The sequence below is a fragment of the Arachis ipaensis genome, chromosome B4, assembly GCF_059453495.1.
Source record: "Arachis ipaensis isolate K30076 ecotype BB chromosome B4, ASM5945349v1, whole genome shotgun sequence".
NCBI lineage: Eukaryota > Viridiplantae > Streptophyta > Magnoliopsida > Fabales > Fabaceae > Arachis > Arachis ipaensis.
The window spans coordinates 6,395,127-6,411,673 of NC_142439.1; the positions used below are offsets into that span (position 1 = coordinate 6,395,127).

The 16,547-nt window shown below is 30.5% G+C and overlaps 1 protein-coding gene and 3 pseudogenes across 3 annotated transcripts; all 4 read right to left on the minus strand.

Moving 5' to 3' along the window:
* Positions 1–1,880: 1,880 nt before the first annotated feature.
* On the minus strand, positions 1,881–3,309 carry LOC107638636 (putative F-box protein At4g22030 pseudogene; annotated as a pseudogene). Its single transcript, XR_015880623.1, has one exon. The product of XR_015880623.1 is annotated as a putative F-box protein At4g22030 pseudogene (transcript).
* Positions 3,310–4,333: 1,024 nt separating this feature from the next.
* LOC107635912 (putative F-box protein At4g22030 pseudogene) lies at positions 4,334–5,786 on the minus strand (annotated as a pseudogene).
* A 2,827-nt stretch (positions 5,787–8,613) lies between these two features.
* LOC107635913 (putative F-box protein At4g22030) lies at positions 8,614–10,044 on the minus strand. The gene has a single exon (XM_088485261.1). It carries the CDS (start codon positions 9,972–9,974, stop codon positions 8,724–8,726), a length of 1,251 nt encoding a protein of 416 aa, XP_088341387.1. The 5' UTR covers positions 9,975–10,044; the 3' UTR covers positions 8,614–8,723.
* Positions 10,045–12,343: 2,299 nt separating this feature from the next.
* On the minus strand, positions 12,344–13,915 carry LOC107637540 (putative F-box protein At4g22030 pseudogene; annotated as a pseudogene). The gene has a single exon (XR_015880946.1). The product of XR_015880946.1 is annotated as a putative F-box protein At4g22030 pseudogene (transcript).
* Between the last annotated feature and the right edge of the window lie 2,632 nt (positions 13,916–16,547).

A 16,547-nucleotide genomic window follows, 5' to 3' on the forward strand; every position in this document is an offset into this window, starting at 1 on the left:
AAACATGTTTTGTTATGGGACCACTAAGTGATCCAAATGTTGTGAGACCACCAAATCCTGAGCCTGGTTAGTAAAAGGTGAGATGAGTGATTACAAGTTGGTTAGGTATTGAGTTAAAATCTAATTGAATGCTGCTGAGCTGCTGTCATAACTGACTCAGTAGAGACTGAGTGTAAAGAGTTGTAGAAAGTTTCTCATTGTCTTCACTAATAAGGTTATCAAAAAAAAGATAAAAAAAGTGAATAAAAAACACATGAAAAAAAAATTTAGGATTTATAATTAGAAATTAGAGACCAAATTAATTAAAAAATTTCACATCAACAACCACGTTAGCTAGTGATTATATTGTGCCACGTGGAACTGGAAGCTTTTCAATTATTGATTTACACTTGAAATTGGGCCAAAATCCTGTATGTAGTTTAAATTTAATTTGGAGTTTAAATTAGTATAATTAAAATTTCAAAAATTAAATGAATGCACAGCACAAATTTCAAAGACCACTTCAAAAATTTAATCAAACATGCAACATAGTCGAATATTTTTATTCTTTCTTGTTTTATTAGTTTATTTCTTAAGAAATAAAGCTTATATCATGTACTCCTTCTAAATCAAACCATACTAAAAATTTAACATCAGCCTTATTTTTATTCTCTCTCCTTATATATATATATATGTGACCGAGATTACAAAATTTTATGATTGATAGATACTGCAATAAAAATTTTATAATTATTTTTATATAAAAGTATTTTTTTAACTCTTAAATAATAAATTGTATAAATAGATTTTGATATTTTATAAAAATAATCTCTTTATTTAAAATGTAACTAAATAAATCAATCATACTTTTAAATAAAATATCTTTATAAAAAAATATTTTTATTATTTTTATTTAAATAATTATCTTCATGTGATTTATATCGTAATATATTCTTGTAAACTGAAAAAATTAATAAAATAATATTTTAATCATTTTTGTTGATAAAAATAATAAAATTTATAAATAATAAAAATTATAAATTCAAAAATAACTAAAATAGTATTTTATTAACCTCTTTACTTTAGAAGATTTTTTAGTATATTATTCTTTGTAAAGCATATAAAAAAAATTGCAATTTGAAAAGTCTACACGCGGCTGTGGACTTGGATAATACAAAGACAATGATAAACGGTCAAAGTCTTTTTATTTTTCTAAAGTCAAAATAAATAAATAATTTTTTTAAAATATTAATTGTATATTAAAAGTTAGAAAAATATTTTTCAATAAATAAAAAAAATTATATTTATTATTTTATACTAAAATATAAATTTTTATCATTTTGCAGACACTCAATTTTACCATTTATGCCAGAAAAATTGAATAAGCAAAAAATAAATTATTGGATGCATTTGAAATTGAAATATACTACATAAAAATGGCAAATATTTGTATTTATTTTAATATAAAGTGATAAATATAATTTTTTTTATTTGTTTAAAAGACCTTTAAAATCAATTATTGTATTTATATATATAAATATATATTAATTAATGTATTTTTAATATATATTTATATTAATAATTAATTTTGCTGTACATATGATAATAAATTTCAGTCTAAATCTCGAACAGGACAAGTAAAACAAAAAACCCTCTCCCCGGACCGGTTTGTATCGATTAAACATATTATTAACCGTCTGGCTACATATACAAAGTGTGTATGTAATTAAATCGATCAAATTCGGTTTGATTCTATCAAACTTGGTGAAAATTGCTTTGGATCGGACCGATCGAGTAGACGAGCTCTACCCTAGGCACACGTACGCTTACTTAATAACATGATACTGAGTTGGAAGTGATGAGGATGATTAGTAGTAATCTAATTAGTGATGAAGAATGAATGAAGTTAAAGAATTGTTAGATGAATTAATTTTATTATTAGAAGATCTTGCTAGCAAATTCATCATTAGTGGGAGTCCCCTCAACACGAGAATAAGCTGATTTTTTTGCAAGTTGTCTTAACTGTGAAACGCTTCTTCCAAGCTTCAAAGCCACTTTCATCTCAAACAACTCCCCATTCTCTCTTTCTTCCTCAACCTCCTCTTCAATCGAATCTTCTAGAAGCCTGAAGAATCCACCAGTGTTTCTGTACATCTCAGACACCATCCCCACTTGTCCACCGTGCTCCAACGCATTCACCGCAGTTGCCAAAGCCCCAGCCATAACCGTAACCATGGCAGCCCACGACGACCCTTCACTCACAAACATAGAACCAACCGCCGCAATTCCACTCAGTAATGGCCCTGCAATTGCAAGGCTCTTGTTGATCTTCAAAACCATGTTCCCAAGCCTCTCATAGTCTTCCATGTCTTTTCTCTTCACCACTTCCAACACGTCCTTCAGTTCCCTTTCTAGCCCTTCGTTCCACCCATTTCTTCTTCCACTTCTTCGCTTTGAAGATGGTGATAATGGTTGTTGTTGCGGCCACCAAACTGCAGGTTCAAATTTGGAAGGGAATTTTTCGATCATAACACCCAATAATGGAAGAGGGTAGGCTTTGTCAAGTGCCAGAACCTTCTCCATTGCCTTCTTCACATCTTCCTGGTTAGCGTTTCCAAGTGCTATTGTGGTTTCGATTTGAGACTGGAGCTGCTTGAAGAGCCTCGTGGCGTTTCTTTGTTCCTCCGCCAGCTGGGAGGGTTGGATCTTGTTTACCACCAGCATCATTCCCGTGGCGGCGGAGAACAAGAGCGTGGAGGATATCTTGAGTTCCAAGAGTGGTGTGGCGGCGGCCATGGCGGCCATGGCGGTGGCAGTGAGGGTGAGCATGTTGATGTTGTTCAAGAGGAGGGTGTTCCAGTTGTTACGCTGGTCGGCGACGTTGTGGTGCAGTTCAACCCTGTCAGCTACAGCCTCTAGAATTGCATAGAGTTGTTGATTTGTGTTGGATGATGACGATGAGGATGACGAAGAAGAAGAAGAATCTTGTTGAAAGGTTGGTGGGGTTGTGAAACGGAAACCGTTGAGCTCCTCAAATAGCTTTCTGCTTGGTACATAATTATAAGAAGAAGGAACTCCATTAGGGAGCTTTGGGAATTGGATGGAGGATTTGATTCTCTGTGAAGAAGAACAAAACACTGATGATGATGATGATGATGCGATGATCTGTAAAGAAGCCATTGTTTGTTGTTAGTTATTGTTGTGTTTGAATAATGGTGGTCTTGCTGTAGAAAATTTGTAATAATATATAGTGCGTAATGTGTGAGCGAAGATTAGAATGGGTCAGAGGTAAGGATACTGTTGACTCGGCTGGTGACTGTTGACTTTAATTTTGGCCCCTTTGAATTTGTATTATTCAAGTATTTGCTTGTTTTCCAAGGTTAATGACATCCTCAAACCATAGAAAAGTCAAATATAATATCAACTCATCCTGAAACAGTCACCCATCTTACAATCTTTTTTCTCAATGTTCTCTAGGCCATGATTGACGATGATAGTTCTATTTAAAAATTTGTTATTAGTTAATAAATTATTATATAAAAATATTTTTATATGTTAAAATTAATTATTAATATATTTATGTATAAATATATGTATGATTTAATTTATTTTTAATATGTATTTATATTTTAATATATATTTTATATTAATGATTGATTTTGATGACTAATTTTAGTGTACACGTAGTATAATTTATTATTATATACATAAATTAAATTTTTTATATTTACTTAAATATTTTCATATATACATAAGTTAAAATTTTTAAGTGGTTATATGCATACAATTCTGTTACACTACTAATCTATTATAGAGAGAGCACTTTCAATATTCACTAATAAACATTGAAATAATTCTTAGTAAAATATCATTGCATGATTGACATTGGGTACAGTAATAAATAAAGTGTTTATAAGTTTATTTTTTAAACTCAATAATTAAGGGAAAATTTAGAAGTATATTTGAAATAATTTTTAGTAACATATCATTGCATTATTGTCAATTGCTTCATTTGACATATAAAATAACCATGAAATGCATCCACATACGGGAATGGTGTTGTATGGAATATTGGTTATTATCATCAATGGATAAAATAAAATAAAAGAAAAAGTTTAGAGGCACCAATTTTTTTAAATTCTAACCAGTATATAATCAACAAAGAAAAGTGAGTTATTAGATAAAATTTTATACTAATTTTACATCATTAAAATTATTATTGATAACTTTTTGATGATTACAAATCACAAAAGTTGCTGCTCCTAACACTCCTCCTTGCTTGGATTTTCAGATACTGCATCTAATGTATATATGTACATCTCCTCTATTAAATACACCAAAGTAAGAACAACAAAAGAATAAGTAAAAATAAGAAATTAAATATATGCAAATTAAATGAAGTAATTAGAAGAGTTTGCTGGCAAATTCATCGATCTGAGTTGCGTGTAGACGAGAGGAATAAGATGTTGACGCAAGTTGTCTCAGCTGTGACACACTTCTTCCCAATTGCAAAGCCATTTTCATCTCAAACAACTCACCATTCTCTCTTTTATTCAAATCATTCTCTTCAAGTGTGGCTTCAACTCTCTCTTCCAATTGCTGGAAAAACCCTCCACAATTTCTGTACATCTCAAACACCATCCCTACTTGTCCTCCATGCTCAATTGCATTCACCACAGCAGCCATAGCCCCAGCAACAACACCAACCATACCACCATTGTTATCTCCTCCAAGAAAAGCAACACATCCAACTGCTGCAATTCCAGTTAACAAAGGTCCTGAAATAGCTAATCCCTTGTTCATCTTCAAAGCCAAGTTCCCTAGCCTCTCATACTCCTCTTTGTCGTTTCTCTTTACCACTTCCATCACCTCCCTCATTTCCCTTTCCAGTTCTATGTTCCAACCATTATTGTTGTCTTGAGAATTATTATTATTGTTGTTGTTAGGGTTGTTAGGCCACCACCTAGCTGGTTCAAACTTTGATGGGAACTTTTCAAGCATTGCACCTAACAATGGAAGAGGGTAAGCTTTGTCAAGTGCCAAAACCTTCTCAATTATTGCACCCTTCACTGCTTCAATGGAAATATTATTATTGTTGTTGTTAACTAGGGCTATTATTGTGGCTTGGATTTGGCTATGGAGCTGTTTGAACAGTCTGGTGGCGTTCCTTTGTTCCTCGGCGAGTTGTGAGGGTTGGATCTTGTTCATGACAAGCAACATCCCCGTGGCTGCGGTGAACAAGAGAGCAGAAGATAGCTTGAGGGCAACAGAAGAACCATCGTGAGTGGTGGCAGCAACACCAGCCATGGTTGAGGCAGTGAGTGTTATCATGTTGATGGAGTTTAAGAGGAGAGTGTTCCAATTGTCACGTTGCTCTTTCATGTTGTTGTGCATTTCAATTCTCTCCGATACTGCCTCTAACACTGCATAGAGTTCATGAATTGTTATTGTGCTGTTTGTGGCCTCAGAAGAATCTGTAGTATATTTACGATGATATGCATCATCATCATCTTCATTATCATGTAGTATTTTGATGATGTTGTCATTATTCTTCTTCTCAAATAATGGTGCTGTTGTTTCTTTGAATTTGACAAGCTTTCTCGTTGATGCTTTTGGAACATTGATAGCGCAGTTGACTCTCTTCAAAGATAGTGTTGATGAATGTTTAGATTTAATATTAGAGCAATAACAAGATGAAGGGTTATTAAGTAACATATTTGAAGCTAATTGTAAGGAAGACATTATTGTAATTGCAAGTGTTTATTTGTGTTTGTTTTCTTTAAGGAGGAAAAATAGTACTGATTTGAATGCAGATATTGAGAACAAGGTTGGTTACCATCGTATGTGTATTTAACTATTTATAATAATATATAACGAACTAAAGTACAAGATAAGAGAAAGTGCTAGATAGATACGGAAAAAATTGACCATTGGATTGGGTCCATTTTATACCATATAACATATACAATTATGTCATCTTATTGAATTATTATTCTTGATGACCAAGTCGTCCTGTTCATTGTTCAAATTAAAATATTGTGACCATAGTATGTAGCTTAGTCGCCATGCTTGCATGCTGACGTAATTATGACTTTATGAGAAACTTAGCACTCTGAAATGCATTCAGCATGCACTTTTCGCTTAATTAGATAAAGGAAAAAGTCCAGAGGTCAGCATTTTTATTAAAATTTGGTTAGCACTTAACTATAAAAAAAATTAAATAATTCTATACTATTAGATGTTATCTCATATCACTAAAAATATTGATAATGACTAATTAATAACTACACATTATAAATTCTGCTGGCCCTAACACTCCTTTTACGTAAATTTAGAGACTAAATTATACGTTAGATACCCGTTTAATGTACGCGTTTTTATAATAAGGACATTTTCTCGATCTTGTAGGATGAGATTTATTTGGGTACATTTCTCTTTATATGAGACATATACAAGGGCATAAATTTAATGATATTGGATTATATAATAATGGTTATGTTGATGAGCAGATATGAATACTAATATATATAAGTAAAAGTATATGGAATCAAGAGATAATCAGCCAAAAAGTAAACAATTTAACTAATTTATAATTATATTTGTTTTTAATTTATAATATTTGATATTAATTGTTTCTCACCCCAAATTAAAATTCTGAATGATACGATTGAAGAAATAGGGGCGAGAATCACAAAACTTCTAACAATCCTGATTCTTAGTATATAAAAAAATTTATAAAATATATAAAAGAACATCCATTTAGTATGAAAAAGAAACATTCTGATACTTAGTAGAAGAAACATCCTAATGCCTAGCATAAACACCATCCACGTAGAAATTTTAAATTTACCTAGAAGCATTTTGCTGGTTTTTGACTGGTATCCTCTTGGTTTTTAGCATTGTTGTATATATAATTGAAAATGTGTTAAAAAATAATTTTACTTCTTTTTTCATATCTTTTTATGTGGCAATATCAGTTGTATACTTCTTTTGTTTCTTATTGACTTATTTAAATCAAGTTGGTCAATAATATAAATTCTATTGGTCAGTAAAATTAATTAAATAATAAAAAAAATTCTATCGAAGATAAAGAAAACTTCTGGTAAACATGTTTGAAGATGACTTTTAATTTAAAAGATGTATTCTTTGAAATTAAGGTTGTTTATATATAGTCAACAAATAAGAATATAATTTGACATTGATATTTGAAATAGTGTGCATTTAGAGAATTTGTAGTTCTATAAATTGCGAAATGCTTTTTTTTTTTTCAGAAAGAAAAATCATCTTCCCAAAATATATATGCTAAAGAAGCAAGAATGTGCATCCACGGTAGTCAAAGGCTGTTTTAACTTCTGTGATACTAGTATATTATATACTCTATCTATCAAGATATATATATTTATTATTGGTTGACAAAATACATATTATACTTTAGAGAACTAAGCCAATTTCAATCCTACCAAATAAGTTGAATATAAAATTCACTAAAAATGAATTTTGTTCAGTTTAAATTTTAGATATTTTTAATTAAATTTTAAATATTTTTGTTTTTAAAAATTTTGAATTTTTTATATTAAATATAATATTCGTTGTATATATTAGCTCACAAAACTTTCTCAATTTTTATTCTTAATTGCAATTTTCTTTTTTAAATGGTTATGCATGTAGTAGTTGATTCTCGGAAAAAAGTAAGGAAGAACATTTACTTTATTTTTACCAAAAATATTAGATACCAATATTTTTTATTAATATTAGTTAATATTTAGTCACACATAATAAAAGTTATTTTTAGTGATAAATTTTTAGTAATAATAATAATATATAATATAATAGTCATTATATATTTTATTTGATTTATATTTTTGAGGCAAGTACATATTTGTTATTATTATTATTATTATATCTTATAGTGACAATTATATAATTTTTACGGTTATTAAAATTTTTTTTATTAACAATTGTATAATTGCAGCTGAAATTTTTTAATGGTAAAATATAAACCTGGCTAATGTTTAATTGTTAGTAAATATATTAGTGGCTATCTTTATCGTTGCTAAAAGTAAAATAAATGGTCGGTAAAAGTAATTTTTCTAGAGTACTAACATTTTATTTTTATACTATTAGAATAATTTAATGTTTAGAATTTAAAATTAAATATTGACTAAAAATAATAAATTTTGTTAGTCACGTAGCATTTTCTATAAGAGAAAAAATATTAAAAGACTAATATCTTATTTTTATATTATTAAAATTTAGAATTTAAAATTTAATATTTAAAATATTGGCCAATTATTAATAAAAAAAAATAAATTGTGTGTTGGCCGTATAACATTTTTCGTTTATAATGTATATTTTTATTACATAGTGTGTACATATAAAAATTGATAATATATATATATATATATATATCATTAAATTTTGCACTACATTTTCTTTATATAAATGTTGGTTATATATATACATTGAAGAAACAAACTGCAACTTGTAACAAAAAGTAAAACTACGAATCTTATAACATCTGTATAAATTAAAAAGAGAAGACCACGGTATAATTCTATAATCCTATTTTTCATGCATGAAGAGGAATGAATGTATAAGTTGATCCAAAATATGCATATATACCATATGTAATTGTTACACAATACAATGAATGAAAGAATATGATTAATTACAAGCAACAGTCGCATATACACTTTTAAGAAAGTAAAACTAATGAATGAATGAATTAATGATGTTAGCCTCTCTCAGAATAACTTGCTGGCGAATTCATCAACCGTGATTCCCTCCATTCGACAGGAAGCAGATTTTGATGCAAGTTGCCTCAGCTGTGATACGCTTCTTCCCAATTTCATTGCCACTTTCATTTCAAACAATTCTCCGTTTTCTCTTTTCTCCAGATCACTCTCTTCCAAAGTTGATTCAATGGAGGTTTCTAACTGCTTGAAGAAGCCAGCAGAGTTTCTATACATTTCGAAAACCATACCAACTTGGCCTCCATGCTCGAAGGTGTTGATTACAGCAGCCAAAGAACCAGCCATGAGAGGCACCATTGTAGCCCATGAATTACCATTGCCAAGAAATGCAGATCCAGCTGCAGCAATGCCGGTGAGCAAAGGGCCAGCAATGGCCAAAGCCTTATTCGTCTTCAATGCTATGTTCCCAAGCCTCTCATAGTCCTCGCTGTCTTTTCTCTTCACTACTTCAACGATCTCTCTAAGTTCCACTTCTAATTCTTCACTCCATCCATTGTTCATCATTTTCCCCTTCTTTTGGAACTGAGTAGTGGAAGGCCACCAAACAGCAGGTTCAAATTTAGAAGGGAACTTTTCAAGCATGGCTCCCAACAATGGAAGTGGGAAAGCTTTGTCAAGTGCCAAAACCTTCTCTGTTGCATTCTTCACGTCTTCCTCAGTGACATTTCCAAGAGCAAGTGTTGTCTGAATTTCGGACTGAAGCTGCTTGAAGTATCGAGTTGCATTACGCTGTTCCTCGGTGAGTTGAGAGGGCTGGATCTTGTTCATGATGAGCAGCATCCCCGTGGCGGCGGAGAACAGTAGAGCAGAAGATAGTTTCAAAGCCAGACTTGGCCCAGTTGCGGCGGCAACAGCAGCCATGGTGGTTGCGGCGAGAGTGATCATGTTGATTGAATTCAAGAGAAGAGTGTTCCAGTTGTCACGTTGGTCCCCAATGTTTTGATGCATTTCGATTCTGTCAGCTACAGCCTCCAAGATTGCATAGAGTTCAACAAGAACCTTGTTATTATTATTAGAATGTCGCACTTGATTGTTCAGATTCTTGTCTAACAAAGGAGTAGCAGTGTCTATGAAGCTGAAATCCTCAAGCTTAGGTTTGGAGGGTATCTTAGGCACTGATGATGTGAAATCGATTCTAGGAAGCTTGGGGACATTGATTGCAGCGTTGACAGATCTCTTTGATGAATGATAAGAGAGCAGAGCTGACGAGACTTGTACGGAATAATAAGCACAAGAAGCCATGAGATAGCTAGACAATATGATTGTATATGTATGTAACTTAATGAAGCTTAGCTTGCGTTAATTGCTTGAATGAATATGAATGTGTGTTGGGGGGAAATTATAAGATAAGATGAGTATTTATAACGTATGTTAGTGAAGAGAGGGGAAGGGGTCAAAATGAAAATATGGAAAATTATGGTGTTCGTTGACTAGTATACGATCAGAAATTGAAAAGGTCGCTGTTCAACAATCAACATTGGCATGGTTGGGGGTCTTACACCTAAGAGGACATAGAACCAAAAAGCTAATAAGAGCTCAGCTGCGCATCATGACTACTTTTTAGCGTATAACAAAGGCTATTAATTTTCTTCATCCCTCCGTAACTCTTACTTCTTCAATATAAAACGATACGCTTGTTGTCGTTTTTGACCTACTACCCTTTTAAAATGATATATGTGAAATCTTGTCAAATAAGAAAATCCAGATGTAATTAATATACAAAAACAAATTTTACTTTCATTTTATTGGAATATCTTACTTCTCCCTGCTTATCACTATGTATATATTCAACAGGAGTATATGACAACATTTATTATGTATGTAGTACTTAATTAGTATATCGTTACGATATAAAACTGATGATTTTCCATTTGAGATAAAATCATGGATATAAATATAACGAATATTAATTAACAACGCATATATTAAACTATTTGTTGTAAAAATGATTTGACTTTTACAGGTCTAGGATGAGTAGTTCAATTAAAGAGAGTTTGAAACGAGTCTTTATTTTGAATTAATGTTTATTCTATAATGATACAATTGAATATTTCGTGAGTTTGACATTCATAAAATAGAAGAAAAAAAACACACACACACAAACATATATATATATATATATATATATATATATATATATAATTATATAAGTATTGTTCAAGTTTAAATCATATATAGATCATACTAACATCACCCATATATATCATTTTCCAAATAATTATATAAGTTCTTTAATATTTTAAATTACTGTTATATCATGCTTTATCATATCGGAAAGGCTTTGATGCGATGTGATCAACCATATACAACTCTCATAAAAGCATGAATTATTAGGGTCACATGATCTCCATAAAGAATTTGATGTATGACAAACAAAAAGTCAAATAAGTATAAAAAAGGAGCCCACCTTTCTGATTGGTTGAACTGCAGCCACACCTGTCATTATCTACTCATTAATAACTATTTTGAGAAACATAAATCTAGGACCTTGCATAAAGAACAAATATTTGATTAAAAGCTAAGCATTCTTTAATAATTTATGCGTTTTCTCTATGAATTTTCTATCTTTCATCCCTCAACTTTTAAGATCCACGGAACACTAAACACATAGCTAGCTAGCTACAAGAGATGTATTTATTGGTTGAAAAACAATACAAAAATTAGGAGAATGTTAGAGGCCAGCATTTTTACTGTAAAAAAGACAGAATATAAATTAGTGTTGGTTCAAATATAACCTAAAATCAAAAATACAGGTAGACAATAAAAATATTAAATAATATGAACAATGAATGTATTAGATATTCATTTCACTAGGTGTACAGATGTATATTTTAATATTAAGATTTAGATGGATAATTTATAGGTGTAATGTATTTTTATTTTATTAGTGATTGTTCATGTTGTTCAAAAAAGTCATTAATTACCTAACATAATCTAATATAAAAGGAAAAGTATAGATAAACAATGAAAATATTAAACAACGTAAATAATAGATATATCGGATGTTCATTTTATTAGTGTACGAATGGTTATTTTAATATTAAAATTTATAGGGTTAATTTAGAGGTGTAGTGTGTTTTTATTTGATTGGTGGTTGTTAATATTGTTCAACAAAGTCATTGTCCCCTAGCATTCCCCAATATAAAAATAAGGGAAAAAAACGTTGGTTACCTAAAATTTTTATAAGAATTGAATTTTGTTAAGGGAAGAAACAAAAACACACTAATGAAAAGAAAGAAGCAAAAGTGTACTACTTCGATCCCCTAAACTGCATACTATATAGGACGACTAGCTCCAATTTATTTCTTTTACTCTTAAAACCAATCTTATTATTAGATACTTCAAGATCGAACATACACCGTACCATTTTTGTTAATCTCATAAGATATGGTTTGCCTTTTTAGACAAATCAATAACATAAATTATTTCTCAAGTTTTAGCACTTCGGTTCTTCATAAGAAAAGACAGACTTCAATTTAGATGCATATGATTTTGTATATAGCACTAGTTAATAATAATTATGAAAAATCAGAAATTAACTAACTCAATTTCATGCACTGCACGTATATGAGATAAAAAATGAAGATATATAACTGTGTAGCAACAAGAGATTCGGATGAAAACATATCAATTTGTTAAATAAAAGAATCTTGGAACTCATTCCTTGATTGAATGAGAAGAAGTTACAAAATATATGTGCAGAAGATTTAATTGTCTATACTCATATACACATTTTCCTTATCTAAGTCAGTGTATGTACTCTAATTAATTAAATAAATGAAAGAACAAAAGAATGTGTCATAATGTATCGTATGTATGTTGATCCTAAAAGAGCTTGCTGGCGAATTCATCAACACAAGAGGAAGCAGATTTTGAGGCAAGTTCCCTCAACTGTGATACGCTTCTTCCCAATTTCATTGCCACCTTCATTTCAAACAGATTCCCGTTTTCTCTTCTTTCCAAATCACTCTCTTCCAAAGTTGATTCAATGGAGGTTTCTAACTGCTTGAAGAAGCCAGCAGAGTTTCTGTACATTTCAAACACCATACCAACTTGGCCTCCATGCTCCAATGTGTTGATTGCGGCAGCCAAAGAACCAGCCACGAGAGGCACCATTGTAGCCCATGAATTTCCATTTCCAAGAAATGCAGATCCAGCTGCAGCAACGCCGGTGAGCAAAGGGCCAGCAATGGCCAAAGCTTTATTCATCTTCAATGCAATGTTCCCAAGCCTCTCATAGTCCTCGCTGTCTTTTCTCTTTACAACTTCAACAATCTCTCTAAGTTCCACTTCTAGCTCTTCACTCCATCCGTTCATTTTCTTGTTATTGTTTTGTGATTTTTTGTTACTACTTTTCCTTTGGAACTGAGTGGAAGGCCACCAAACTGCGGGTTCAAACTTAGAAGGGAATTTTTCAAGCATGGCTCCCAACAATGGAAGTGGGAAAGCTTTGTCAAGTGCCAAAACCTTCTCCGTTGCACTCTTCACGTATTCCTCAGTGGCATTTCCAAGAGCAAGTGTTGTCTGAATTTCGGATTGAAGCTGCTTCAAGTATCGAGTTGCATTACGCTGTTCCTCGGTGAGTTGAGAGGGCTGGATCTTGTTCATGATGAGCAGCATCCCTGTGGCGGCGGAGAACAGTAGAGCCGAAGATAGTTTCAAAGCCAGAAGCGGCCCAGTTGTGGCAGCAACTGCAGCCATGGTTGTGGCGGTGAGAGTGATCATGTTAATTGAGTTCAAGAGAAGAGTGTTCCAGTTGTCACGTTGATCCCCAATGTTTTGATGCATTTCGATTCTGTCAGCTACAGCCTCCAAGATTGCATAGAGTTGAACAACGACCTTGTTATTATTATTATCATTACAGTCGTCATAATTGGTGAGGACTCTCTTCTTTTCCGTTAACTGAGTAGTTGTGGATCCTTTCATAAGTGTGTGATGTAGCAGATTTGTTTTTGGAAGGGAAGAAGGGAAGATTGGAAGCTTAGGGACATGGATTGCGGCGTTGACAGTAGTAGTCCTACTCCTCCTTATAGAAGAAGAAATTAGGGTTAATGATGATGATGAGTAGTTTTGTAATAAGGAAGCCATGATAGACAATAATTACAATTTAATGATTTATTGAGTAATCTGTAGATCAAATGAGAATTGATGTGATGAGATGAGATGTGAGAAAGAATTGTGAATTAGGTGAGGGAAGAGGGGACGATGTGTGGATATATATATAGATGATGGCACACAAGATGGGAAGAAGTCAATGGAGACTGGGCATTCTCTTTGACCCTGCCCTTTCTATATTCATTGGCATGGTCTTAGTCTAATAACATAACTATCTCTATGCATATTGATTGAATTCAAGCGGTGAAATGGTAAAGCCCCCAAGCTTCGTCCTACTTGGATTATTTCTATTCAATCTATGAACTCTGCGCTACCTATATACCAAGTCAGGATAAGACTGATCTATCTATAGGACTCGTTAAGCGTATACTAAAATTAATTATTAAAATTAGTATAAAATATATATTAAAATATAAATATAAATTAAAAATAAATTAAATTATATATTTATTTATACATAATTATATTAAAAATTAATTTTAATATGTAAATAACATTTTTGATCAATCCGTAGATATATGGATCATATATACCCAATTAACACAAATTGCCAACTTGCATTGTCAGCTTCTGCCTCCTTGCATATAATACCAATCATTAGAAATTTACTCAATATTTTCGAATTGAACGGGTGTCAATATGCTATTTGTTAAAAATATATAATATTTAATTATATTTAATATTAAGTTTTTTCCAAAGACGAGATTTTAGTCCAACAGTAAAAAAAATACAATTAATTTAAAATTCAGGACAAAAGAAAAAATAAAAAGTGAGAGTATTCTAGAAAAATCACATAAATAATAGATCATATATTAAATAAATATTTATGTTAATTTATCTAATATTAAATTAAATTAAATTAGTATAAATTAACATGAAATATATTTAAATATTATATTAATAGATAATACTAGAAATTAATAAAAATATTTATTTTTCTATTACATATTCTTATGTTCATATTTCATATATACTTTCTCTGTCTCCCTCTTTTTCCTCCCAAAAAAACACTTGGATTTTTTTTTTTTTACATTTCAATAGTTTTTACTTTTTAACTTTTATTTTATTTTGCGTTTACTATGACTGTATACTGTATATAGGGCATACGCACACAAGACACCGTATCTAACTACTAGATTTGTGGCCAATAAATAAACATGTCAATTTTACAAACATTTTAACCTCAGATAACACGTGAATATTAATTAAATTTTGATCGATAATAAATTCTTAAATAGAATTTAAATTCGTAACAAATTAAATTTTAATTTATTGAAGTAAAAATTACTATAAAAAAATAAAATATATTTTTTGTCTTTAGAATTTATTAAAAAATTTAAAAATATTTATTTCATAAATTTTATTTGTATTAAATATACTACTAACAACTAAATTTTAAAAATATTTAATACTAATCCAATAATAATACATAATAAATATATTTAATTTGCTTGTGTTAAATGTTGTTTTTGTAAAGTATTCTTGAACTGGTAATAATTTTTTTAAAAAATTAGTAGTTATAGATAAATTTGATGTAAATAAAAAATTTTTAGGATAAAATTAAAACAATATAAAATTTAAAGATATCTTTAAAATTTTTAAAAGATTTTAAAAAAATATATATTTTATCCAAAAAACAAGTGAATATTAATTAGGATATATATATATATATATATTGTTCCGAGTGTTATTGAAACGTTGATTTGGGCTTGAACGTGAGGTCCAGGTCCCTTCCCTTCGTATGGCAGTGTCTGATTGGTTGATGCCAAGGTGTCGTCTGTCCGAGTTTTTTGTGGAGAGGTGGAGGATGATACCTGCAAGAGACTCCGATACTTAAGTTAGCAAGGGTTTTAGACAGATTTTTAGTAGATTAGAATGTAAGTATGTATACCTAAAGAATGTCAGTGTATTTATAGGAGTAGTTCCATCTTTTTTATGAATAACTATTTCATTTATCTTGAAAATTTTTTGGACTCTATCTTTTTAGTGAAAATAGAAATTGTAGATAAAATTCGCGGACGTAGTTACTTATTTTAAGCAAATAAGACTGGGTTTTTTTATCAGTATTCAACCTCTTTAAAAAAGTCGAATAAATTATTTTTCTGGTAAACTTTTTTATTTATTAGGCTTAACTTTATTTATTGGGTCAGAATATAAAAATATATAGGGCTATATAGCTGCGCTACTTCTCTAATAAGCGCCTAAAGTGTTCACTCTTTAGCCACCAATTTTAATCTGCGAGGTTTTTGTATTATTTTTTCTCTTAGTGTAATCTTTCTGTTGATTCGTTCATCTTTGACTCTCCTATTTATTAATTTATTATTATTATTAGCAGTCACGCATAAGGTTGAATTCGATATTTTATTTATTATTATTATTTGTTTATATTCTGTTGTAAATTTTATTTCATGATATAAAAAAATTCATATTTTTTATTAATTATATTTAAGACTAAAATAAAAAAATTAAAAATTATATAAAAAATAATACATAAAATTAAGGAGATGCATATTCCGTTTTATTTTGTTCGTGGCACAAAGAAAGAACACATTAATATGCGCATTCAACTGGATCAATGACATCAGAAATGACCTCCTACTTAGGGATGATGTCGGTTAATGAGAAAGAATATATTCTTATTAAATATTGTATTTACGCGAATTATTCTTAAATTGAGGTGATATTTAAAAAAAATAATCT

Bases quoted from the DNA above. Each gene is read 5' to 3' on its own strand.
- LOC107635913 (XM_088485261.1), bottom strand. From the start codon at position 9,974: ATGGCTTCTTGTGCTTATTATTCCGTACAAGTCTCGTCAGCTCTGCTC.